The 26,731-nt window shown below is 44.4% G+C and overlaps 1 protein-coding gene across 2 annotated transcripts in view; it reads left to right on the plus strand.

Annotated features, from left to right (window-relative positions):
* The first annotated feature begins 462 nt into the window (after positions 1-462).
* Positions 463-26,731, plus strand: part of farp2 (FERM, RhoGEF and pleckstrin domain protein 2) — a 44,465-nt gene continuing 18,196 nt past the window's right edge. For both annotated transcript variants that reach the window (XM_080506071.1, XM_080506072.1), the window contains exons 1-13: positions 463-583; positions 1,094-1,299; positions 12,325-12,429; positions 14,688-14,730; positions 14,822-14,900; positions 15,327-15,424; positions 16,309-16,423; positions 22,167-22,314; positions 22,438-22,533; positions 22,635-22,798; positions 22,897-22,965; positions 23,052-23,109; positions 23,213-23,495. In XM_080506071.1, coding sequence (XP_080362197.1) covers positions 1,096-1,299; positions 12,325-12,429; positions 14,688-14,730; positions 14,822-14,900; positions 15,327-15,424; positions 16,309-16,423; positions 22,167-22,314; positions 22,438-22,533; positions 22,635-22,798; positions 22,897-22,965; positions 23,052-23,109; positions 23,213-23,495 — 1,462 coding nt within the window. In that variant the 5' untranslated portion in view covers positions 463-583; positions 1,094-1,095. The remainder of the gene's footprint in view (positions 584-1,093; positions 1,300-12,324; positions 12,430-14,687; positions 14,731-14,821; positions 14,901-15,326; positions 15,425-16,308; positions 16,424-22,166; positions 22,315-22,437; positions 22,534-22,634; positions 22,799-22,896; positions 22,966-23,051; positions 23,110-23,212; positions 23,496-26,731) is intronic.

The raw sequence follows: 26,731 nt of genomic DNA on the forward strand, positions 1-26,731 counted from the left end.
GACAGAGGCTCGTTTTGCGCAGCAGAGCAGCTTCATACTGACTGTTTTGCTTCAAAGTCTTGATAAAAGTCTGGAGGTGCACTTTTCACCTGTGTGCGTAACGTGGTGCGAAATGATGTAAGATTCAACAAGAAAGCCGTGTACTTTAAATTATCACCACACCAAACTTCAGGACAAACTTAAACAAAGACTGCGTCGAATACATAAATCAGTCTTTCCTCCTCTTGGTGTGGGCTGAGATTGAAGCTGCTGTGTGTACTTTAACTTTCCAAGAAGTCTTATGAAACCAAACTTAGGGCCATTTTCGGGCTATTTTAAGGTGACGGAAGGTAAATCTTGGCTCCTCGGCCGACGAGCAAGAGAACTGAACCAATGGAGTGTCGCGCGGCTGAGCTCCAGCCTATCGCGAGCCGGGGTGAGTGCGCACCCGCTGCCTGCGGTGACGAGGGAGGGCGAGAGGGAGAGAGAGAGAGAGAGAGAGCGAGAGAGAGGGAGAGAGACCATGGACCGGGGCAGAGTCCTCTTCGCTGGTACCAACTTTTAGTCCTTTACTTTGTTGTCCGGCAAACAACACGAAACAAAGGTGGGTCAAACTTTGCGTGCTTGTGTGTTTCTGCAGAACGAGTGTCGTCCCAGTAAAGGTGGAAGCGCGGGGGGAGTTTAACTTTACGCACGGTCGGTAACGTAGGATCTCGTGTGCAGCGTTTCTAAAAAAAAAACAAAACCCAAAACTTCACAAAAACAAGATTCATTCATGTGTTTTGTGAATTTTCGTGAGTTTTTTTAATTTCCTCTTGTGTTCTGTTCGTGTCCCTGGTGACCCAGTTGGGGCCCTCATGTATCATCGTGAGCATTTGCGGTTTCATTTTGTCTTTTTTCCCCCCAACTGAAATCTACAAACTAATCTTCATCAAAACAGTATCATGAAGCGGTTTCTTCTCGGACACTTCTGTTTTCTTTACGTTTGCCAGCACTGTGTGTTTTATGAATGAGCCTCGCTTCCCCAGTGTGTCTGTCGGTCAAACTGATTACAATAAAGTCAAAAGTCAGTAGGTGTTTTGATTTGTGTCCATCTTGGTGTTTTTGCAAACAGCCATGGGGGACATCGAGGGGTCATACCGTGTCCTGCAGACCCCGGGCACCAGGCTGGGAGCCCAGTTCAACGCTGGTATCAGCACCCTGGAGCCAGGCCAGAGCCTCGGTGGCAACAACATGGTCAGTGGGGGCAGGAACTATGGCAGGGAGCTGCAGATCCGTGTGCAAGGCCTGGACGACTCCCAGGAGTTCTTTGACATTGAGGTGAGTCTCTCCCCGTCCCCCCTGCATCCATGGGGCTGCAGGTGGTTGCATGGCAGGCTGCAGTCAGCAGGAGGTGGGATGCTGAGCGTGTGGCTCCGTGGCACCCGCTGCCACCAGCTGCCACATGGCCTTGGTGCTGAAATCCTTTCCTCCTTAAGGCCTCTTATGGGGGCAACTTAGTGTAACTCGCCACCGTACTTTTTGACGTCTTGGCTGTGACTTCTGCTGCAGCAAGTTGTAGTGTTCATCGCAGCTCGTCTGACAGTGACCTCGACTTTAAAACTTGTGGACACATGCGCCTTCGCGCTCGTGCTTTGCTCCCTGCGAGCCAATACATCCCACAATGATCAATCAGAAGTTTCACTAGTAAGGATAGAATGACCTTTGTAACCTGTTTTCAAATGGCCCCACATTACTGCATCGCTGGGTTCTTTTGAGGGTGAAAAATATCAATTTCATGCATGTTATTTAAACAGCAAATTGTCTGGTATGAACAATCCAAGCTGCGAGTCTCTGATCTACATCGCCTGTTCTAAAGTCAGCATTCACTCACTTAGAAGCCCTGATCGTCATATACAACTAATATGTCAACAGTTATTGTTTATTTTCTACTTGGTTCACAGACAAGTTCAGTGTTTGCCTCTTGGTGTGAGGAAACACTGTCACGTTGGTTTCCTGTGTTTATGGGCCAAGTTGTTGCAGAAGTCACTCAGAAGGCAAATAGGAAGCAATTTGGAAGTTGCTGTATCAGAGTATGTTTCCTGTGTGTGTGTGTGTGTGTGTGTGTGTGTGTGTGTGTGTGTGTGTGTGTGTGTGTGTGTGTGTGTGTGTGTGTGTGTGTGTGTGTGTGTGTGTGTGTGTGTGTGTGTGTGTGTGTGTGTGTGTGTGTGTGTGTGTGTGTGTGTTTGAGATCCCCTCTGTGATTCAATACTCAGTCCAGGGCTGGTAGATGGAGAATAACTGCATGTGGCTCCTGCTAATTGTGTTACAACAGGTTATTTATACTGTCCTTTACATGTCTGTCCTAAATCCCTGCGTAGCGACAACAATAGAGGTTCTGGCAGACGCAGTTCGGGGCCACTGCTGAGACGGACGTTTCATAATCTTGTGCACCATATGTTGTCTCAAAGTCTTAGGCTAATAGAGCACGACACACACACGTTTAATTTAGGTGGGACTGAGTGTGTCGAAGGAGGGGTAAACAGACGCTTCAGAGGCTTGTCAGATGGAGGGAGACTTCAGTGCATGAGGAGGGCGAGTGAACGCAGGCCCAGTGGGCCCAGCGCCGCTCTTCACATGGTGTTGATGGGAGGTGGCAGACAGAAATACACGGAACGCAGAAGGGGGAATGACAGCGATCCTGTTGTCGAGCAGACTGCAGGGTTTGCCAAGAACAAGATGGCCTCTGAGAGGCTCTGTTGTTCACCATTACACAGCAGCACTTAATATTTCTCCTCATTCACGCTGAGGAGTTGTGGGTTGTTGAGGATTTAGTGTTGTGTGTGTGTGAAGACGTACATCAGCTCCGAGGCCTCATGAATGTCGGAGCACTTTAAAGGGAGATGAATGAAGCAGTAGAACCTCTCCTGTGCTGCAATTGTAATTTTTTTTTTCCCCTTTAAAATGAGCTGCAAGCAAAAATAGATACCAAATTGCAGTGTGTGGAATGTTTGCGGCCTTCAAGTAACTGCTTCCCCTCATTGTGGCGTTGTGCTTGCTCAGCTGCCCAAATAGCCACTGCGTTTGTGTAGGAGACTCCACACGACCTGCTGTTTGCCGTCATTCACACTGGAAAGTGAAGCAGAAATGCACTTGTGCCAGAGCGAGTTTCAGTCTTCATGTATGTCGCCGGCGATGCTGTTGAGGTGGAGCCGGGGTCTCCGGCAATGAACCAGGGAGGAGAATGGTACATGCTACAACGAGGAGCCATGTCCTCCCGTTTCCTGGCGTTCACAGGAAGCATTAAAGCAACTTCTGCCTCCTAAATAGAGTCCCACAATAAGTCATTCCACATTCTTTATATTTTATGATTTACACCAGTCTGAGTGTCACACAATCATCTAAGGCTGTTAATTGTATTTAGAAACACATTTTTAATTAATCCTCTTTACCTCGAAATGCCTATATAATGAATATTTCCCCCCTTGTCTTATTAGAGGATTCAGATTCGGTTTTTACACTGACTTGGCAGCCCACTAACCTGGGAATGTGTTTCAGCAGCATGATGGGCAGGGTCAGTAGACAGTCTATGTTCCAGATGTGTGAACTGGTCACACTCGGTGTTTCAAGGGACAGCGGCAAACTTTCAATGCATTTTGTTTGTTTACTTCACAATGGCTCTGGGGGTGACAGACACTTTTTGAAGCGTGGTGGCGCGAGTAGGAAACAATGCACCTCGTCTGAAATGTGGAGTACTGCACATATGTACTATGGTGGCAGTATGTCAGGACATTGATAACCGCTCTGGTAGTGATGCTTCTGCTGCTCACTCTTGTGAATTTAAAAGCACTCCTCCAATAAAGTGCACATTTAATACACCGTCGTCTGGAGACGGACGCACTGCATTCATCCGTCAGACACTGAGTGGGTCTGTTCCCGTGAAGAAAGACAGTTAAAGGGAGAATATTTACATCGTACTGTCCTCTGTGTCCATGCATGAGTGTTTGTGTGACAAAAAAACAAAGCAGCACAAACATTCAAATAATGTTTTTGCTGCGGTTCAGTTTCAGTGTTAAAATGCTCCATGCCTCTGGAGGTCTGCTGTACAGTATCGCTTATGAGAACATCCCTAGAACTTATATATGTGATTTTAAAATAAAAAGGATGTGAAAACTGAACTTTTAGGTGCGATCAAAACATAAAAGAGAGGTGTGATTGACTTGCTTTGATTTTCCACCTGCAAACCACGTTCAGTGGAGATAAAAACACAGAAATTAAGACAAAACAATATAACCCATTTAATCCTAACCTGAACAACTAACCCTATATAGTGTTGATAATCGTCATGGATCCTGAATGTCATTTATTGGGTTTAACAAACCAAGCTTGTTAAGCTCGATATTCGTGAATTCGAAAACTGTAAAAAAAAGAAAAAAAGTTGTTTAATCACATGGCAGCGGCAACGTGAAGATGAAAATGATATTCTTTATGCTACATGCAGGTTATGGTTGCTAGATGAGGGATTGGCAATGATAACAGAAGTGGATTAGAAAGTACTGCTTTGAATTTAACAGTTCTTCTCCAACACAATGTATGTTTATTACCTTTAACTGCACCAGCCTATGGAACAGTAGAGGTGCATTTCACGAGTACACCAGACACTGAGTACACAGATACTGAGTACACCAGATACTGAGTACACCAGGTACTGAGTACACCAGGTACTGAGTACACCAGGTACTGAGTACACCAGGTACTGAGTACACCAGGTACTGAGTACACAGATACTGAGTACACTTATGATAGCTAAAGACACCTAAAAGGATCTCGCCTGGTTACGACGTTCACTGTGTTTGTGCTCGTATGTTGATGCACAACAACAACTACTGGCCTGACATGCAAAGTACGGCATTTTCAGCATTTCTCACATTCCGGTGCGTTTTGGTGATCGTTATCAAAATGTTACTGACTGCAGGTGTGACTCCTGGAAAGAAAGCGAGAGAATGGCGCAGTTTCCAGGAGATACTTTTTTTTTTTTTTTTTATATAAACCGGACCATAATGTCACGGTTTCATCCTCATCTCAACATTTAGATTGTTGTTTTTTTTATTATAGTTTTCAAAGTCGTGTCATCAACAGTTTTGAAAACAATTTTGTGTCTTTAAAATGTACTATGACAAAATGTGCTGACTTGGGCCCGTCCCACACACAGCCAGCTTCCGTCCACATTCTGAGACTCCATTTATGTTTCACACGACAAAGTTGTGAAGTGAAAACGCAAAGCTTTTGTTGCAGTTTGGGTTTAACACGGCAACGCTGCTCGGAGCCACTGAGAACGCAACTTTTTAAAATACCTTCCATGGTGAAACTTTTTGATAACGCTCTGACCCCGTTGTCCTGTAAACGGGGGGAACGCTCCTTTTTTGAGAACTCTCGGGTTCCGTCTCCATGTGTATGGTGGAAATGCTGACTCTGCGTATGTGCGCTGCAGCTGTTGCAAATAGTTCTTCTGTGCATTACAAAAACAAACAACAGCCCCCACTAGTGGTCCAACATCAAAATGACGTTGCTTTTAGCATTTATGCATTTGTTATTTAGTCGGACATCGTTTGCAAAACATCACGTTTTTGGTTTTCAGGAAGGATGACGTGTTTTCACCTGTCATGTGTAAACAATCTTCGTAACAAGGTTGTTTTTTCCCTTCCTATTTTGATATTTAGAATATATTACAATAGAACAAGGGATGTTACTATACTTCCCTCCTTTAAATATTCCTGTCTCGTTCGTGACGTGGTTGAGGTTCAGCCTGTAAGCGAGGCCGACAGACGAGATCAGGCCGAGCGTCGACCTGCTGGCCTTCGTGGGCTGCAGGTATCCTGGCGAGGCTCGTGGTCGGTGAACATTTGCGAGCGTGGCTCTCGTCCACAGGCTCCTCCCTCAGCCAGAGCGCAAGAGAAAGCTCAGCTTTGTGGTTTCTGGACAGGGGAGGCAGGGCCGGCAGGGCAGGGGAAACACAGGCTTCTTTTATGCCGCCGGGCCGGCCCACTTCGCTGGCCTTAACTTCCAACTCTGAGAAAAAAGAAGAAGGAAAAAAAAGCCGAGAGGGTTCGCGGTGGGATGTGTGGAACCTCGCTGTGTGAAATTGCAGTACAGTCGGGGCGCTGGTGGGAGGAGGGAATCCGGGGAGCGAGCTTTTTGGTTTAGTGTTTAGCAAACAAGCACATAAATAGCGAGGTTGACAAGTAAGTGGGTTAAAAGGGGGGAGGAGAGAAGAGAGGGGCAGTTTGTGGTGTTAAAAGAGCAGTTCAGTCGTGGCCGGTGCAAAGTTTGAGCAGGGGGTGGTGGGGGAAGGGAGGGACACACACACACACACACACACACACACACACACACACACACACACACACACACACACACACACACACACACACACACACACACACACACACACACACACACACACACACACACACACACACACACACACACACACACACACACACACACACACACACACACACAGTTTAGCAGAGGAATCCCCACCCCTGTCCTGCAGCAGCAATCCCTTTCAGAAAATAGGGATAAAAACCTTTGTTGTTTAAAGGAACACGACCCTCCTCGTTTCTCCTCGTCCTCACACGAAAAAAGAAAGTGGGGAAGAGAATTTGTGTCTTGTTTGTAACCACGGAGCTAATAATGTGCAAAAGTTTCAATGTCTCTGTACAGCGAGTAAGAGGAAGAAAAAAAACTCCACCTATGTTTCATGTGGTGCTCCAAGGAGAAGCACCCTCGTTCATCGTGAGCGAGGAGCACTGGGCTCTCGTCTCTCACAGAACACTGAAGTGGCTGAGCCGTCTAATGGCCGTGTGAGGGAGAGCTTGCTGAACGCCTTCCACTCGCAGCACCGACCTGCTGCTGTTCCTTCGTCGGTTCACACGCGAGCACTTCCAGGCAGGAGAATTGAAACTTCTCAGAAAACTGCAGATTTAGCCGCTTTCCTCAGAAAACATTCGGTAACAGAAAGGAACAATAAAGTAATCTGGATAGGTTGTTCTTGCACTTGTCTTGTTTTCTCAACGGTGATGATGCATGTGACGAACTCAGACAGTAACGCCCTGCCCAAACGTTTTATTGCCAAAAACGTTAGCAAGGTGTGTGGTTTTTGGGGGGGTTTTTGTTCCACTCGAAGAAAAAACTATAACTGCACCAATTTTTTCCCTGTTTAATTTTTTTGGATATTTTAGCCAATAAATGCAGATTGAAAACCTAAAAAAAAACTATTTTAACGTTTTATCGAACCTTGTACTGACAGGGCTTGGTATTTACGTCAACTTCTTTATTATTTCTGTTTTTTATTCTTTGGCAAAAAAAAAAAAGTTTTTGTGTTTCTTGCATGTATATATTTGTTTATTTATTTATTTATTTTTTTAAACTTATATTAAGTATATATACTTAAACTTAGTACTTATACTAAATATTTTTTCTGCAGAAATTATGCTCTTTGGCATTTTTACAATTAAAAGCATTGGCAGATATTCTAAAATAGGCTTTTCCCATCAATACATTAAGAGGGAATTGTTTGCTCATTCATTCATGAGCAAAATATTTCTCTATTTGCATGTTTGTGTATGACTTTTTGGACAAAATAGTCTCAGGACAGATTCGACTGGAGTGGGAAAATGTAAATTTTCATCATTGATTTTTTTAATGCAGCTGAAATGTTGAGCAGAAATTAGATGAAGCTTTGCGGACTTTAGTGGCTCAGTGGAGACTGGATGTGTGTCACTGAGCAGAAGGCAAAACACCTGACCCCGATTCCCACGCCGTGTTTATCAGCCAACAAAACGCTGCGACCAGCTGTCCTCAGGTGCGTCCTGAAGCCTCGGCCGGGGAAAGAAAGCCAGCAGTGGCTCCCACAAGAAAAGCTGCGGTGTGGTTAAGAAAGGCTTCAAAGAGCTTGTGACAATGGCCAGTGGCGTTTAAAAGGTCATCGGTGGGAGCGTCTCCTGGTGGCGGCGCTTTAACAAAGCACATCAAACTGTTCCCGGTGCAGGCCCCGACAAACCCCTGCTGTGAGTGGGAGGTTTCCCTGGAGCTCCATGCTGGTTCACCTTACACCACGCTTAACCTGTCGTGCAAGATCCACCCGAGCCCTGCGTCTGACTGAGTGGGCTGATGTTTGGTTACGCCTGCCTGTGGTTTCAGGCCGCTATCTACTTCTTCTCTTCACACGTGGGAAAGACGGTTCTCCCGTCGCTCCGGTTGGTTTTTCCCGCGTCCTTCTGTTGCAGCCGGCTCACCCCTTGCACTCACACGGGGGAAGATTAGTCTCCCAGAGAAACATCTGTTTGTGATAATCCCTGCTGCTCCGGGAACTTGATTGGGTGACCCACTGACCCGCCTCTTAGCGTCGCCGCTCCGAGATGAGCCCGGCGCTCCGGCCACAACTTGGGCGTGAACAAAGTCGGCCGGGTCTCACTGTCACGTCACACATGTGTCGGGAATCAAGACGCCAGATGGGCCTTTAAGTAGCAGCTCGCTGGTTTGTCGCAGATCAGCAGGCAGCAGCCGATTGAACGTCTTAACGATGATTCATGATCAAAGTACCAGAAAGAAAAACAATCCGATCGGCTCTGGTAATGTTGGCACTACTTTTAGGAAGTTGCAGTTTTGTGGTCAGTTTGATTATTGACGTTCACTGTTTCACTGTGGGGTCCAACATCTGAACATATACAAATATTTGAAGTTCAGTTGGTTACAAATCTGGATCAATTAAGTAAAAATTTTAACTAAATAATCTACATCTCATAATGTTATTATTTTGGTGTTCGTCTTGTCATCCTACAATACTCCCAACTCACTCTCTTTGTTGAAGTGGACTTTCTAGAAATGGTCCTTTAAGTTGTCCAAACACTGACTAAATCATAGATGATCAACAGCCTGACATGTCCTCGAACACGGCGTCCTCGGGTGCTGCTACTATTATTAACTGCTGCCTGTTTCAGAGCAACGCAGCAGAGGGGCTTTCTGCTCATTTGTGTTGTGGAAAATACACATTTCTTTTCCGTGTTTTCTTTCAAGAGTCTCAGGTTGACAATTGTGCCGATATCTTTGGGTTTGGTATGAAATCTTGTGTTATCAAGTGGAAAGAGATCTTCTCCCCACAGTGTCACACTTTAAAACCACAGTCGAACTCGACGACACGCTGCGACACTCATCCGAGTTGAACAGCCAGTGGAAATGCAGAATGTGAGTTTCTAAGCAGCGGAATGGTCGACCACGTACAAATTCTTCATCAGGTTTCATACAGACTCATGTCCCTCTGTGTAAATGCTGGAGACGTATGAAGTACAGAATAACGCCGTATATTAAAATACACTGTTGTCACTTACAATCTGCCAGAATCACAACGTGGGAGCCTCCACATGGACTCCACCTGTGTTTTATGTGTCAGTATTAATATGAACTGAAGTTTGACATATTTTGGATGTCCGTGGGACAATCAGTGTTGGAAATCCATCTGCAGAGATAGAAACATGTTCATCAGGCGAGCTGGAGTTGTGACAGGAGTTTTGGCTTGATGGGTTCTGTGTTGTTTACTAGAATACTATCCTGTTGTACGTCACTGGAAGGAGTTCAAATGATTCGAAAAGATTGAACAGCATTTTGATGCATTCCACAGTATTATAATGTCCATGATGGGCATTTCTGAGGCACCGTCCCTCATGAGTTTAGGACCCGTTTACACAACAACCTCTTCAAGTTAACACCCGAACATTCGGTTGAGTTTTCGGTGCTCAGAGCGGCTGAAAATGCAATTTTATGAAAATGGCTCCCGGGTTTGAACTTTTTGATAAAACTCCAACTCCATTGTCACGTAAACGGAGGAAGACCCTTTCCGAAAAAGCTCCGGCCTCGTTTTCAGGGAACATGTGCGAGTAGATGGACAATAAAAACAAAGTTTAAAAGTCCCTTATCTAGCAACCATAATCTGCATGTAGCATAAAGAACATAACATTCATCATCATGTTGCTGCTGCCATGTGATCAAACAACTTATTTCTTTTTTTAAAGTTTCCTCCAGAGTGTCGTGACTCAGTCCAGGTTCTCCTGGGACTCGGTAACTGTATCGTTGGGAGTCACTGTAATAATTATCCAGGTTGGTCGTCTGTCCACACATATTTGTGTGGACTCGCTATTATTAATGTTTATAGCATATTGTGTGTCGTTTCATTACAAAAGACCAACAACAGCACCCACTAGTGGCCCTACAGGAAAACTGCATGTCAGCGTTTCTGCCATTTCTATGTAAACGCAAAACTTCTCTGAAACAAAAACAATGTGTTTTTAGTTCAATACTTCAAACATTTGCAGTCAACATGAAAGCTTTAATTTGAGTCTATTGAAATATACATTTTGATATTAATGGTTCAATTCAAAATTGTCTTGATTGGTATTTGTGTTTTTTTGTTTTTGTGAATTCCGACCACACTAAATTATAATTCTTTTTCACCCAAATCAATAGCTGATGGTTTTGGTACTAAAAACAAATAGTGCTTAATATTGAAAAACTGTTGTTGAAGAAGTTAAAAGTCCCTAGATTTGACAGTATTGACATTCAGAGTGGTTCTAAATGTTTAGGTAGAAACTTGAACACGTTTCTGTAAAGGCTCTTGACCAAGTGAATTTTCCGGCTTGCAAATAATGTGTTGTACAGTTACTCCCCCTGGTGTGTTGCGGTTTTTAAAGGCTGGTGTCTTTGAAGTGTTTTCTTGTTTTTATAAACTATGTACCAACACTGTAAACATCCCATCTTTTCACACAGCGATAACCCGACTTGTCTCATCGCTTCCAGGAAGTCAGTCGTCGCTATAAAACTCTACGCAGCCTCTTCTGTCCACGTACGACATGCACGTCTGCAACCGCCGCCGAGAGCGACGTGCATACTTTTGGTGCATTCATGCAGACTGTGAGAGCTGAAGGTGATTTTCAGCGAGGATCCCAGTGAAAACGCCGGCCCTCCTGTCTCAGATTGTTAAAAGATAACGCTGAACGTCTCGGTGCAATCTCACTGTCCTTTGAGACGGGCTCACTGTTTTCTTACGTCGAGGCTGAAGGTCAATGAGCCACGCAGAGGAGGGATTCCAGAAAAGACATGAACACCGAGTTTAAAAATCAAATATTTAAAAAATCTTAAGCGTCTTAAATATGCATTTGAAGTCTGTTTTATTGTTTTATTATAATTTTTCATTGCCGTTACCACTGTGAGCTCCAAATCCCGGGTTTCTCTGCTGGATTTCTCCTCCCGTTGACGCCGAGGAGCAGCAGAGCGAGGCGAGCGCTGTAGACCTGGGGAGAGAGCGGGATTACTGCACGGAGACGTTGTCCAGCCACAGGGAAGATTCGCCTCCTGGCTTAAGAACACTGTTGACCGAAGCATGCAGGCGTCGGCTCTGGATTGCTGCGAGTCGCATAGAACCTCTGCTGCCCACCGAACAAACACCTCCTCACGGTTCCTCACGGCATTATTTTCTGCCGCCTCCGTTCAAACTCTCTCCCAGCACCAAGTGTTCCACCAGTCTGGCTGTTTGCTCTCTGCTGAAGATCAGCTGTGATCACATGCACTGCATGTCTGGGGAATAAAAGGGGAGAAGCAGTTTTTTTTTTTTTCCAACAAGTTCCGAGATTCATGGCCGCCGGTTTCACCTGCAATTTATAGATTTGTTTCTGAATGCAGAACACACGGTCGTATAAAAGCAGGGGGAAATAAATAACAGGCCGACAGTAGTAAACTCCCTGCGCTTGAGACGCGTCTCTCCGGCCGATGCAAAGCAGTTCTTTTAATGTTTCTTTTAAAAATACTATTTTACATTGCAACCAGATGTCTGAGGCTATAATTTTCTCAAAAAAGTCGCAGGCGAGGATTCCAAACCTCAAGTTCAGTGTGTTCTTAGTACGTTGTAATTAGTTTTTCGTTTAGTGAAAACAAACCCCAGAGCACTGCGAAGGTAAACTAGTGCACATTTCCTGCCTGAGACTCGTTTTTGCCTTTTCTGTGTTCAGACAACAGCAGCAAGAGGACACTTTTTATTTTTTTATTTTTTGCTTGTACAAGTTGGGGAAACTATTTGAATTGACAGATGGAACATAAGCGGCCGTAAAACACACAATGAAGTGGATCATTTACAGACGCCACATATTTTCTGCGCCACACAGACTGTTCTAGTTCCCTGCACCCGAGCAGAAGAGAGAAAAATGGAGTTACGAAATGTTTCGTAGTCAACTTGATGTCGTTGTTGTGCTGAGGGTCTAGAGCCTCAGTGTTCCTCACAATGATGGATGTTTCTGTCTCCTTTGTCTCTTTCAGTCGAAAGCGTTTGGACAGGCCCTCCTCGCCGATGTTTTCCACAGAGGCAACCTCATGGAGAGCGATTACTTTGGCCTGGAGTATCAGAACATGCAGCTGAACTGGGTACGTACAGCTCGTCCGTTACAAGCGAAGGGCTTTGAAGGTCGCAGGTGACGGCTTGATGACGCTCTCCTCCGGCTTCTTCTCGCACCGCAAACCGTGAGGAAACACTGTTTTTCCTGGACTTCACTGGTCTATATAGTCCAGGAATATTTTTGAACTTAAATACAGCTGTCAGACTTTCCATTGTTTTATCCTCTAGAATTATAAGTATAATTGAAGACCACCAGGGTTTGAATTTTGTTTTGTAAAGTATCACAGAGGCTCATGGAAACGCGGTATATTTCTCTTCAAAGGGAACGGAGCCGGCGTTGTTTAGTGAGATCTGCCGGACCACTTACAGTACTGAGAACCAGAGCGTGTATACACAATATGTCTGTTGCCCGGCACTGAGGGGGAATGTTTCTTTGTCGATGGCGTGAAAGCAGCCAAACTGTACCTAAAGTCCTGAACATCGGTTGACCGGATGAGTAACATTGGGGTAAATCCCCTTTTTGAAATTGTCCCATTCAGTTTGATTACAAAACTTGATTTGGTCACAGTTGCACGTGGTTGTTTTCATTCACAGTAGAGTCCAAACTGGAGTGTTGCAGGTGAAAGTGAGTTCTTTTGTGCTGAAATGAGTCTGTTACATGATATTCGCTGTTTAGTTCAGATTATTATTTTCATTTGAATTGTTGCGTTGATAGCAATAATAGAAACATAAACAAAACTTTCTGATGACACCATTGTCTGCGAAATTTAAATTATGAATTAAATAGAAGTGCATAATGCATTTTTATACTTGATGTCCTGCAATATAAACACACCATTTGCTTTCCCAACATTTACTACAACTAATGTGTTTTAATGTCAGGGTATGTTATTTTTCTATAGTCAGAAAAGTATGAAGAAGTTTTAGAGTTTGAGTCTGACAGTTGAAAGGTCTGTAAAATGTATGTTTTTTCTTATATTTGGGGTCAAATATTGAGCTTCTGGTGTTTCTGTCAGCTGAGGACCATTAAGGTGACCATGTGGTTATATTGAGGGAATAATAATAACAATAATAAACCAGGTACATGTTCTGGACATTGTTGTCAACAAGTCGCTTCAAGTTTTTAAAATGCAGCAGCTCAGATGTTTTGGACGGCGGCGAGGATGAGTAGTGGAGACGGGCGATAGACGGAGGGAAGCCGGCGAGGCGGGAGGACAATAGAGACTGAAGACCGGCTGCAGGCCACTTTAATCCACCACAAAAGTCTGATTTTCATTACCAGGGGTTCAAAGTGTGACCGAGCACTTTTATCAGTTAGATTTATTGCTACTAATTTCATGAGAAGTGTAATGTAATTGTAAAGTTAATATTGTAATTGCAGTGTAATAACATCAGTAAAAAAGGTTAAAATGTGATTAAAATGACTCCTCTGCTTATTACTTAAAACTGACTCCACATGCAACCCTTGTAAAATGGGAGTGGCTTCATATTCCAATCAGAATCATGTTATATTCAGATAAATATGGTACATAAGAGTCTTGAACTCTGATGTACAAATTAACTTCCACCTCCACTGATTTGTTTTTACTCAAAACGTATTGTGCGACGTCCGGCTGCGTGGAACTGAATAGTCGGAGCCGATCAAGGCAAAAGTCGACGTGCAATAAAATAATTGTCGTTAACGAATAATGTGCGAACGTGGTCGTGATGTGTTAACTTGAGGAGCTTGAAACGAGGCTCAGCAACTTCCTATTCTAAAACATAGTATATCGGTAAAAAAAAACCACAACATTAAGTTTTGAAGCTAAATGGGAACGTCACGGCTGCTGCTGAGTCATCACATCACACAATAATGTCATTTTCAGCCTTGAGTGATTAGAATCATTCACTGGCACTTATTGGACTAAATTATGTCGTGAGACATTAATCCTGTAAAATAATCCAACAGATATGGGGGGGGCATGTTGACAGATAAACACAAGGAAAAAAGATTCAATCTGATTGGACGAACAAGTATCAACACTTGGGCGAAATGTGTCTCCGTGTCCGACATCTGCAGAACATGTGTAACAGTGAAGGGGCTGAATTTGGGCACATCGTACCAATTTCTCACTGCATCTGTCCGGAGCATTCCTCCCTCAACCAGGCCCAGATGTAGAGCTGGAGGAGAGGGAGCAACACTTCCCTGCCGTTGTTGGGATGATGATGATGGCAGGAAAGAGTCACTCAGATCCTCGCATCTCCAACGCTTTAAAGTGACCTGGGTTTGTTTGGTTTTCCTCCTCAGGTCTGGCTGGAGCCCACCAAGCCCATTGCAAAACAAGTCCGACGTAAGCCACTCAAACATTCACTCAAATTCCACTGAAATAAAATGCGCCTGCGGTATTCCATCCTTTTTTCTTTTCTTTTCTTTTTTTCCAGGACCTGCAAATACTCTCTTTAGGCTGTCAGTGAAATTCTTTCCCCCGGACCCCGGTCAGCTGCAGGAGGAGTACACCAGGTCAGTGACTGTCATTTCCTACTGGATATTGCGTTTTATCTCATGCCTGTGTTACACAAGCTTTAGAAACGAAACTGATTTTTCTCTCCAATTTCAGCAGCTCATAATAATGGATTTCAGGGCTTTTTTGGGATTATAGTATTTGTTGTTCTGGAAAAAATGATTTGAAAACTGTCAAACTCGGAAAGAAATGCATTTTTCTATGAACAATGAAAACTGTTCTTGGGTGTTATTTGGTCATATGTTTATAAGTTGCACGTAATGTTGTGAGAGATACTTAAATCAATCCAAGATGAGCTTGTTTTGGGCTTAATTTGTGCTTATTTACTCTTCAGAGGACATAAACAGATGGGCATTAAGCCTCTGTGCTTTTTGTGTGTGTGTGTGTGTGTGTGTGTGTGTGTGCGTGTGTGTGTGTGTGTGCAGGTATTTGTTCTCGCTGCAGATAAAACGAGATCTGATGGAGGGCAGGCTGATCTGCTCGGAGAACACCGGAGCCCTGCTGGCCTCTCACCTTGTCCAGTGTAGGTTTTTTATTGTTCTATTTTAACTCGCTGGTTGTCTGACAATTGTTTTGATGTTGATATAAATGATGCGCGTATTGTAGCCGTAATTTAAAATATCCATTGTTATCTGAAAGGCTGTCTTTGGAACAAATTCCTGGCTGCAGATTTTAGTATTCTTAATATTAGTTTCCTTCTTCCCCTGAGCTCAGCGCCGCCTCGTCTGAAAAGCCTCCTCCTACAAGGCCGTCAGTAACCACATGGTTAAATCACACAAACACTGAGACCAGATGAGAAAACAGGAGTCGGCCTGAGAGCAAACCAGTGAAGGAGGTGCAGGAATAGAACCATCTGGAACTGAGGATGGCTCCTGATCGCTCCCAAAAATCACTCGGACAATTACCCAAGATATGTACACGTTTATAAGACGGTCATGGTTACTTTATTGTAACCGTGACAACAAGACATCACAGCCATTTTTAGATTTTAAATTTGATAAATATGCAAGTTGAGTTTATCTCTGCAGCAGTTTCCTTACTGAATTCAGTTTACCAATGCAAAAGTTTGCAATCGAGTATAAATAAAGCTGCTTTCTGGCGTGTTTTATGCTCGGCGGCGACACGAAAAGCTCTTGAGCGTGTTAAAACAGACTTCATCCAAGGCCTTAAACCAAAACAAGGAGCCTGGAGTGGAGGATGAAAGCCTTTAGGACCTGTTGCACTGTAATTATGACATGAATTCAAACACACACAGAGGCAAAAGCGAGTAATCGCACCGCAAAGTGGGACGATTATAAAATGACAACGAGGCTCTTGATCCCTCCTCGTCAGGCCGAACGCTCTTTGTACCGCATTTGAAGACGATTTCCCAGATGACATGTTTTTGTCTTTGTCCACAAACCACAGCGGAGATCGGCGACTACGATGATGCGTCAGACGGGGATTACCTGAAGACGAACAAGCTGTTGCCTTACCAGGAGAAAGTGCAGGAGAGGATCATGGAGCTGCACCGCAGACATCTGTGAGTTTCCCGCGGCACACGCAGAGTTGTGAGGTTATCCTCACTTCAGAGTCGGTGGATCTCATCCAGCTGATTGAGGCTTTGTCTCTGGGCTCAGCGCTGAGAAAAGGAACGTCTCGTGGTTGGTGTCTGCCTGTGTTTTCCTCAAACGGCCTCGTCGCTGACAGCGAGCATGAGCCTGGTGCCGAGCGCCGGTTCCTTCAGGCACAGTTCAGGCGTTAATTTGATTTTCCATTTTCACCTCGTGTGTTGCTGCTTCTGAATGCAGTGTTTGTGAGTCCTGACTTTAGGTTCCGCTCTGGGTTTGCAATTAAAACACGAACGATCCCAACATAACGGCATCACTGTTTCTGCAAAAACCAACAGACGCAGAATTGGAAGATGACAAACCTGCTGGAGTTAGATATGCTCAAGTTTAAAGAATAAAAAACATTGAACGTTTCATTGTGTTTGAAGCCTGCATGAAAGCTACATGCAGGTTTGAGCTCATTTGTTTTGTGTACAGCCGTGGAGTTTTGATGGTCTGCACTGGGCCTGCTTATCAGAATTTGTAATATGGGTATTGCCAAAGAGCGATTGAGGCGCAGTCACTTATATGTGTCCATGTTTGACACGTTTGGCCAATCAGATGGAGCCTCACTCTGCTTGAAATGCAAAACAAACAAGGAGAAAAAAAGGGACCAGCAACAACAACCTCTTGAAACTGCCCCGCCTCTCAGATACCGCCGGTGTAAACCGCAGACCAACATGTGATCAGATACAGAGAAAAAGAAAAAAGAAAGATGTGTTGCAGTTGTTGTCTGTGCTTCAGGTTCAGTCCGAGGAGAGAAACAGCTGATTGGAAGAGAATATTGGAAATACACAAACAGATCAACCTGACTGAAGTACTTATTTATCTCCAGACTCGACAGCATTACCACACGAACGTCTTTCATCGTACAGACTTGACCTGGAAGCAACCAGCAGCTTTATGAGACATGAATCACACGTCTTCGCTGGATCCCTCAATCCCTGGAGTCGCTCAGCTCCCTCGTCTTTAACTTAGTTTTCAAACGGAGAGCCAAGAATGGAATTTGATGCTTGGTAGAATCATTTTCTTGTTTTTGTTCTCTGGCCTTCATTAATTGTTTTTCTTCTTACAATTACCAACGACTACTTATCAGTACAAAGACATAAAAAACCTGCTGTTTGAGAAGCCACACGACTGCATTTTAAAATTTGCATGAAGCAAAGTAAACATGCGTTTTGAGTTTGTTCGCACAAAAAATTGGACTTTGATTATAGGATCAGGAAGTATTTCAAATATACTTTTATGCTCCTTTGACTTTTGATCTATTTTTTGTTGTTGATTTGTTTTACTAACATCACTTGTAGATACATAAAGATGGTTAAGCTGGTAATAAATAGGCAGCTTTAATTCACTCTTTCATGCCATAATTCTGGGGAAATGTAAGGAGGGTTCTCATCATGGCCTTGTCATCTTTGTCTCAGAAATTCTATTTAAACAACAAAAACGTAAAACTGTCCAACTTCCAAGTTCAGAACGTCTTGGATCCTTACTGATCGGTAGGATTGAAGCCTAAATTCACCCAGATTGGCCACATTAAACACAAGTTAACCCGGAAATCTGTACCACAGTAAACATTAAATACAGATTCTGTCAGATGTTCTATTTGTTCTACTGCAAAAATGGACGAGTACATTTGGCACATGCCTCCATTGTGTTTTACCGTTTGAAAGAAACATGCAGTCTCATTCTAAATCAAGCCAATTTTAACATTACAGCGTGTTGCAAAAAGCTGTCAAATCTTCTTCTAAAGCCTTCTTCGATTGCAGTATTGTGCAGACTTTGGCATGTGGGGTTTAACACATTTACTGAGAGGACAAGCCTTTGTCAGTGCAGTGTTGTCTGCTGCTCGCTCTGAAGCTGTGTGGAAATGAACAAACTGCAAACGCCAGTCAGTTTTGTTGACGTTTTCTTTGTCCGGCGATGCTTCAGGCAGGAAAAGATCTGTGAGGCTGCTGCTGGTAGAATATTGACGTGCTTCATTCAAGAAACTGTTTTATTAACATGTCAACATTAGCATGTGTTTTGCACAGCTTTTAATTTGATCATTGTTCTCAGCATCATTTTTGATTATCATTATTACTGCTAAAAATGTATTTGTCACTTTTGGCTGTTTGTTTTAGTCCTAATGAAACTGAGATACTACTGAAGTTGGATACTACTCAGCTCCTCAAGTTGCTTGGAGTCAGTCTTTCACTTACTCAAATATATGTGATATTAAATAAATATTTCCCGTCTCTGTTTATTAAGCTGGGCAGAAGGAGCCACTGGTTTTTTGCTAAATATATAGTCACCATTTATCAGTCCAGGCTGAAGAGCACTGGGCGTCGTGTCGGTTTCCCTGGTTGTCACAGCACGTTAACTCTGACCACGGTTTAGCCAGGTTTTAAAACATGTATGAATGTGCGCTGCATTCTGGGAAAACATTTGTCACAGTTGTCGAACCCGAATCTGATTGATGTCCGGGGAGAATGTTCTTCTTTCTAAATGTTCCCTTCTCAGATGTCGTGGATTAAAAACAATCAATCCCACGTTGGAGGAATGAGTCAAAGCCGTCGTTAAATTCTCTCGCTAATCTTTGTATTCAAAGTTTGTGCAAGTTGTGTGAATGATCTGCCTTCAGCCAGATTGTCTCTATTGTAAAACTTGAGTTGATCAGAACCTTTCATTCAGATAATTTATCTGAATTCTGTGCTTCTATTGTTGATCTGTTTATCACTCAGCAGACCAATCTCCTCCATTATCTCCACTTCCCCCCCAAATTGATTACAAAAGAAAAACATTGTCTTTGACTTTGCAGCCACATCCTTAACGGGCTTGTCTGCATTTTTATTTTTATTTTTTTATGGTTTTCAAACAAAGTATTCACAGTGATGAGGCGGCTCAACTGAAACAACTGTGTTCTTACCGAAAAACCACAACGGGGGTTTTCTTCCTCCTATCTGGTCTTACAATACCCCTCCTTGCACTTTTCCCACCGCCAGCCTCCTCGTTAGCCCGGCGCTCTCTCACAGCCAAGAGGGGCTCCTTTCAGCCCGGCGCATTAGGCGGCTCTAAAGACTGGTGCTAATCTCTTCCCCTGGTTGCCAGCGTGGAAGCACAAGCGGAGCGTTCCCCTGGCCTAATCCCCAGCTCTGGCCGGTCTATTAGCCATAAGGCCAGTGGGCCAGGGGAGGGCCCTAAGGAGATTTCACTGCTTAACGGATGAGCAAAATTAGAATGGGGTAATGATTGGACGGATATGTCTTCCTAACATGCGGTTTGGGTGTAATCACACGCTTTTAAATAATGCCTGTCAAATCCTAGAAGTTCTAAGGGATTTATGGTCACACTGCTCTGCATACAAGACATGATACTACCTAAGTGGGTTTCAACCGTCTCTGTTGAACCACAGGAAGCTGACAATTACTGGCAATATTACTGGATGTAACTAATATTACAACCATTGTGTTGAACGGTTTACCGCAGCAGAGAGTCTGAATTCTGTACCGCGTTATAAACAAGTCGGGATTGCAGCCAACATGCGTATAATCTTAAATTATTTCCCCTTAAGTCTTTATTTGAACTTTTTTTAATATATATACAAACATAAATGCAAACCAAAGAACTAATGTCACTTGGGAGATTCCTTGATGTTACACTGGCCTTTAAGACAAGTGTATATATTGTTCATTGTCCAGTATTGTACATTATAAATACTACTCTATAATACTCTATTTTTTCTCTCCAGTTGTGCTTTTTGGAGTCTGAGTATGTGTATTATTCTTTCCATTAAGATGTTTAGCCTCTGATCTGGTGTCGGCAGTGTTTCTCTACCCCAGTCTTTGCTTTTTGCTTGCAATTAACTATATTTTTATCAGATATTTGTCATTGTGTGGGACAATCCTCATGTGACTGAACTGCTTTTGGACAGTTTGTTTCCAAATATTTGTCTTAATGCTTCACTTGGGTTTTCTCGGAAAACACCCCCCCCCCCCACCAACATTTTCTGACATTTCGACTGCTCCACATCAGATTGTCCACAGTTTCTCCAGCTATATTTTTAGTTTTTAGTTTTTTTGGGGGGTCATAAAGAAGTGAACCAGATTCTTGTAGGAGAATTCTCTCTTGATTCATGAGTTGGTGGTCGACTGGTTTGTTTCCCACATATTGGACCAATCATCACCAGTAATTTCCACTTGAAGTTCGTTTTCCCATTTTACTTTAATGCATTTAGTTTGCAGTATGAACTCAGTCCTTTGTAAAGTGATGATACGATTCTTATGTTTCTTTTCTTCTATGTTTCTCTATCATTTGACAGCCTGGAAGAATCCAGCTTGATGTTCTTCTTAGAATAGTCCCTCAGTTGCAGATATTTGCAAAAATCATGTTTTCCTACATTAAATAAAAATTCTAATTAATTGAAATAATTTGCACTTAACATGTGATATGTGATAATGTTGAATACGGCAATCACAATGTAACTTAAGATGGAGTTTAAAAAACTGAGCTTGTTGACTTGGCCGGCTGCCACCAGATGTTATGTAATATTGAAAAAATTAAGCAATATACTATTTAAAAAATAAACTATTATTGTAGAATTCCATCTGACTGGCTGAATACCTAATAATCAATATTCAGATGTCCATTACATTATTGATGATGACGATAAATTTGCAATATTGTGCATTTAACAAGGATTTCTCTGAACAGAAAGGATTTGTTTTGGCGTTTAAAAAGCTGTTGGAGTGAGGTTGCTGCTTTTTCCCCCTGAAGATTCATTGTTTTGTATGTTTTTGGTTTTAAGTAGTGCTTGTTATTCCTTCCATATTAATGTGCCACATCACAATGTTGGTGGTTATAAGAGTTTAGTTTAATTAGCTTCATGTGTACCAGTTCATTTCAGGAGAAAACTTTACCTTCAAACTGCCCTGGATGTTTTTCCCCACATTAGACGACAACAACATATCTGAGATTTGTTTACAAGGTCGTCAGAAGAAGACTGTGAAACTGGTGTCAAATTACAAGGGTCTGCGGCTGTACAACTGCTGCTGCAGCAGTAGAAAGAAATGCTTCCTTTAAGGATTCAAGACCTTTTAAGGGGGTTTTCATGCCTGTTGTTGCAGATCAGAGTGAACATTTGGTACGGAGCAAATTTTAAATGTGCTGCAGTCGTTTGACGCAGCTGGTTTCACGCCCAACTTTTCTATCTCGACGAAACACTGCTCAGACGGAGCAGATCATCACGTTTCCATGGTTTACTGGACGTGACGTCTCCAGGTTGTAGATATCTGTGTGTTTATGACGTCATCTTGCTCGTCAATCACCTCAAACTTTCAAAAGTTTATGTGGCATTTGTTCCAAAATCCGCCCGTGAACCTTTAACACCTCGTTCATCCTGCAGTAGAATTCAACTGCCGCCGCTCTGAAACCTCTTCTTCGGCTTCATGTTGGTCCAGCGTTTACTTTTGTTTTCACAGCAGCGCCGCTGCTCAACTCGGTTCCTCTGGTGAAAAAGCACCTCAAGGTATTGGGGTATAATCTTCCTGACAAAAGTGCAATGTAAAGATACAATAGGTGTGGTTGCAGAATATAAAAGGTTTTGCTAAAGGAAACAGGCTGAGGGATGGTTCCTGTTTATCCAGGTATGCTGAGATCAGGTTGTGACCTGTGTGCACTGCTCCTGTCTTCTGCCAGGGGCCAGACTCCTGCCGAATCCGATTTCCAAATCCTGGAAATTGCCCGTAAACTGGAACTGTACGGCGTCCGCTTCCACCCAGCAGCCGACCGGGAAGGCACCAAGATCAACCTGGCCGTGGCACACATGGGCCTTCAGGTCTTTCAGGTGATTGCAGCCTTCGTAGTGTTTGGTGATCAATATTCCCACGGGCATGTTTTCTCCCAGGAAACCTGATAATCAAGTCAGCAGACACCGTCTCATTTCCTTCTTTCACTCTTTGTTCCCAAGGCTAACACGAAGATAAACACCTTCAACTGGTCCAAGATTCGCAAACTGAGCTTCAAGAGGAAGCGCTTCCTCATCAAGCTCCACCCAGAAGTCCATGTGTGTATTCTGGGAGGGATTCCTAATTTGTCCTGACAATGAATAACGTCCAATCCACGGTGGAGGATGAGTGGTCAGTTTCTTGTTGATGGTTCCTTTAGGGCCCCCACCAGGACACTCTGGAGTTTATGATGGGCAGTCGAGACCAGTGTAAGATCTTCTGGAAGATCTGTGTGGAGTACCACTCCTTCTTCCGTCTGTTTGACCAACCCCAACCCAAGTCCAAAGCCATCCTCTTCACCCGAGGGTCCTCCTTCAGATACAGGTACGAAGGCTCACGTCCGCCCTCATACAGGAGCACTGTGGCTTTCCTGTTCCCTCACCGCCGTTACTCATTATTGTGATTTGAACTCTTTGTGCCAGTGGAAGGACCCAGAAGCAGCTTGTGGACTACGTCAAGGAAAATGGTGCGAAGAGAACCCCTTATCAGAGGTGTGTTGATGGTGGATGGTGGTCGTCTAGTGAAAACAGGGTTTCCACGTAAATGAGTGGTGATTTTGACGATGTTTTGTGTCCAGGAGGAACAGTCGGATACGGATGTCTGCTCGCTCGTTCGCCACAGATGTGCCTAAGCAGGTGAGTGGAGTCACTTTCCCGGATTACAACACGAGACTAGTACTTCAACGTCTTCCTTCACTCCGCTCTTCCCTTCTTGTCTGTATTGGTTTCATTCTTCCAGTGCTTGTCCTTCAACGACAGTCTCCGGGCCCCGGGCTCCCCTTCCTCCACCGTGTCCTTCCACTCGGCGCACGTCTCCAGCATTCTGCCCCGAACAGAACTGAAACCTGCGCCCCAACGTTTCTCCAGCGCCAGCCCGTCTCCAGCGCCTCTTCAGCAGCCTCCACACCAGCAGCAGCAGCTGCAGCAGCTTCAGTCCCCACTGCAAGCTGGCGCCAGGCCCCCTAGTCCTCCGGAGGAAGACCCTGTCAAGGCCACCGCCCCGTCTCACTTGGCTTTTCAAGGTGCCCCCAGCAACCCGGCAGCAGCGCACTGCAGCCCCTTGTTTGTGTGTGTAGAGAGCGGCGCTTCCCAGCCGCAGCCCTGCAGAAACGGCGAGGAGGATCGCGAGCGCGGCGGGCGAAGGGGCGCGGCGAGCTCCGTGGGTGGGGGGAGGAGGAGGAGGAAGGGGGTTCTGACGCCTGAGGCGTTTGAGGCGGAGCTTTTGCGTGCGAGGCAGAATCCCGTGTTCTCCGTGTCCAACTCGCCGCTGCAGGTTACCGAGGAGTTCATCGACGACGACCCCGCGGAGATTTCTTTTTTCGGCGGCGGTGCCGAGGCCTACTCTTTTGGGCTGGATGATAGAGTAGATCGGTTTGGTTTTGGAGGCGAGTCCGACCTCGGCAAAGACGGAATATTCAGTGTGGGGATGGAGGACCTGAACGGGAACGCCAACATTTTCCCCGACGGCGTTGTGGGTCATTCTGAGACCAGCTCCTTGGTGAACAACCGCTCCGAGTGCAGCTCCTTGGACAACCTGGGGCTGAGCTCCGCCGGTGAGTCCATGATGTCCGGGGGGTACGGGGGACCCGACTCCTCCTCGCTCCGCCTGCCGGGGTCCGACGTCCAGTCGGAGGCCAGCTCCATGGTCAACTTCCCGGCGTGCTCGGTGCGCTCGGAGAGCAGCTCGGCGCTGCAGTTCAGCGACCTGGTGGAGCAGCTGGAGCAGCTCAGCTACCCGCCCACCGCCACCGAGGGCTCGGGCAACGGCAGCTCCGACTCCGACTCCGACTGGGGCTCCGACAGCGTCCTGCCCCCCGAGCAGAACCTGTTCTATAGTAACCCTCTGACGGGCAGTGGCGGGATTGAGGGTTTCCTTTTACAGTGCCACAACCTGCAGTCCCTGGCTCTGTCAGACCCCTCCGGCTCCCCACACATCAAAATGTAGAGGCCCGGAGGAGGCGGTCCAGGACCTTTCAATTGTCCACCAACCAGCTGACTCCAGTCAATTAGAGGCGGCAACTTGGTTAACTATTCACAATTAACACCGATTAATCTGAGCATCGCTTTTGTTGGAAATAGACGCTGGTAAAAATGGCTCCATCACGTGAGGCTGCAGATGTGTGTTGTTGGGTTCTGGCTTCTCGTCCCTTCCTCTCCACTCAGAGGTGAAGGAAAACATCAAACAACGTATACAGCTTCTTTTAGTGCCGTTATTTGAGGTTGGAGCGGTGAAGAGACCCGGTGTGACTGGCACTTGTCATAGTTGTGAGTTATTTTGCTTTCTTTTGTTTTGATTGCTCCTGACTTCTCCTGAAGCTTGGCCTTAAAGTGGTGCTCTTTATCATTCTATGACCGCATCCCTGAGTGTCTGCACAATATCTCAACATCAAGACTGCAAAGCACAATCGTTACCATTTTTTTTTCATTTACTTGTTAACTTTACATCTTTGCATGCATGCGTTGCTTCTTTTTCAAACACTAATCCACAGAATTGCACATAAATAGGTTTTTAAAAAAAAATATATATGTCAAATAACAAAAGAAAAATCTTTATCCACTTTGTTTTGTGTGCACTTGAGAGAACTACACAACCCAAATTAGAATAATGAGACATTTTTCACATTGCAAGAATTGCAGCTTAATTTTCAAGTATTAGTGATTAATTGACAGATGATCAACCTCAAGTTTTGATTGAAGCCATTTCCAACTTGTAATTATTATATGGTTTATCACAAATTTCTACCATGAATCTAAAGAACAAAAAGGGATATCTAACGTCACACTGTGCTTCCATCATTATTTGCGATGAATCTTAACATATAATTCTTGTGCAGTGTAACATGTAGTCATCACTAATTGGTCATGTAATCTCAGGGTTAAAAGTCAAACGGGGGCTGTCCAGGTATGACGTCTCCTTGCAGGCCTCTTGTATTTCAAAGTGAGAACTGCCTCTTCTGTGCTTCACCGCCCCCTGCTGGCTGAAGCGGCTCCCTGCAGCCTCCCCTCCCGTCCGCAGTCGGTGACTTGATTGGTCCTTTAATGAACCTCGAAAACCAAAGCTGACACAAACTGATGTTTCTGGTTTGTGCTGAGCTCCGCCGAAGAATGTAAACAGTGTGCACACGAGCCAGAAAGTCCACTGTTCACACCACTTTATCAATCTAGATGAATGTATACGCCAAGGTTTTAGTGAACTTTGTACGACAGTGAATGAAGCACCAGCTTTTGCTTTACAATTGAAGCTACAACACTGAGTAAAGTACTCTCAAACTTTTGTTTTAATTAAAGAATCCTTTTTGTCCAGTCGGTACTAATCCTGCATCACAGGTACGGCGACAGTGTCTCTCTTATGCAAATGGCTTCAGTGTGTTTGGAGTTTCAGTATCGCCGGACTACCGAGTGAATTAGACTCTGATAATTGGTAGGAAGCCGGGCTCTTTTGCACGTTAGTTATTCATTTTCCAGTATGTTTTTGTTGTGTTCAAATTTTTATGAGTTTGCAGTGGTGACTTTTGCGGATTACCATGCTTTATTTCTAACAGTCGCTGAAAAGTGTTTGCCTGCTGTCAGGTGACGTCCGTCTGTCTTCAGGTAATGGTGATAAATCCAGTGTGGACCAAGAGAGGCTAACTTTATGTACAGTGAAAAAATCGAGTTTTGTTTCAGTATCAGTCAAAAGATTTAATGCAGTATTCAAACATATGTTTTTATTCGTTGTTTTTAAATGGAATCTGAAAATGAGATTTTTTTAATACAGGTCAGGTCCTGAATTGTTTGGACATTGATTCAGTTTTCTCTATTGCCACTCTGAAGACCACCTCCATAGATTTAAAATGAAGCGACCAAGATGGTGTTTATGAGCAGGAAACCAGTTTTAAATTGGTGGCATGAACACCAGAATCAGGAAATTAGAAAATGAACAGAATCACAAATTGAATTGTCATTTAAAAGCAATTCTGGCTGCAGGTCCTTTGCTTGGACTTTGGTGATGCTTTGCCAGGACTCGCCTGCAGCGGCCTTCAGTCGGGGTTCTGGAGGCGAGACGAACCTGCAGGGGAAACGCCCCCAGGTGGGATTTCGGTCAGGTGACTTGACGTGATCATGGCGGAACGTTGCACATCGCTGCGTTCGAAACCTCTTTGTTTGATTCCACCGGAGGCTTCGGCTCAAGGAATAAAACCCAAAGCAGTAGATTTGGTGGCCGTGCACGCTCACTTCTCCGTCTTCACTTTCCTCCCGTCATTCTGGGAAACGTTGA

The sequence above is a fragment of the Blennius ocellaris genome, assembly GCF_963422515.1.
Source record: "Blennius ocellaris genome assembly, chromosome: 12".
NCBI classification, from domain to species: domain Eukaryota; kingdom Metazoa; phylum Chordata; class Actinopteri; order Blenniiformes; family Blenniidae; genus Blennius; species Blennius ocellaris.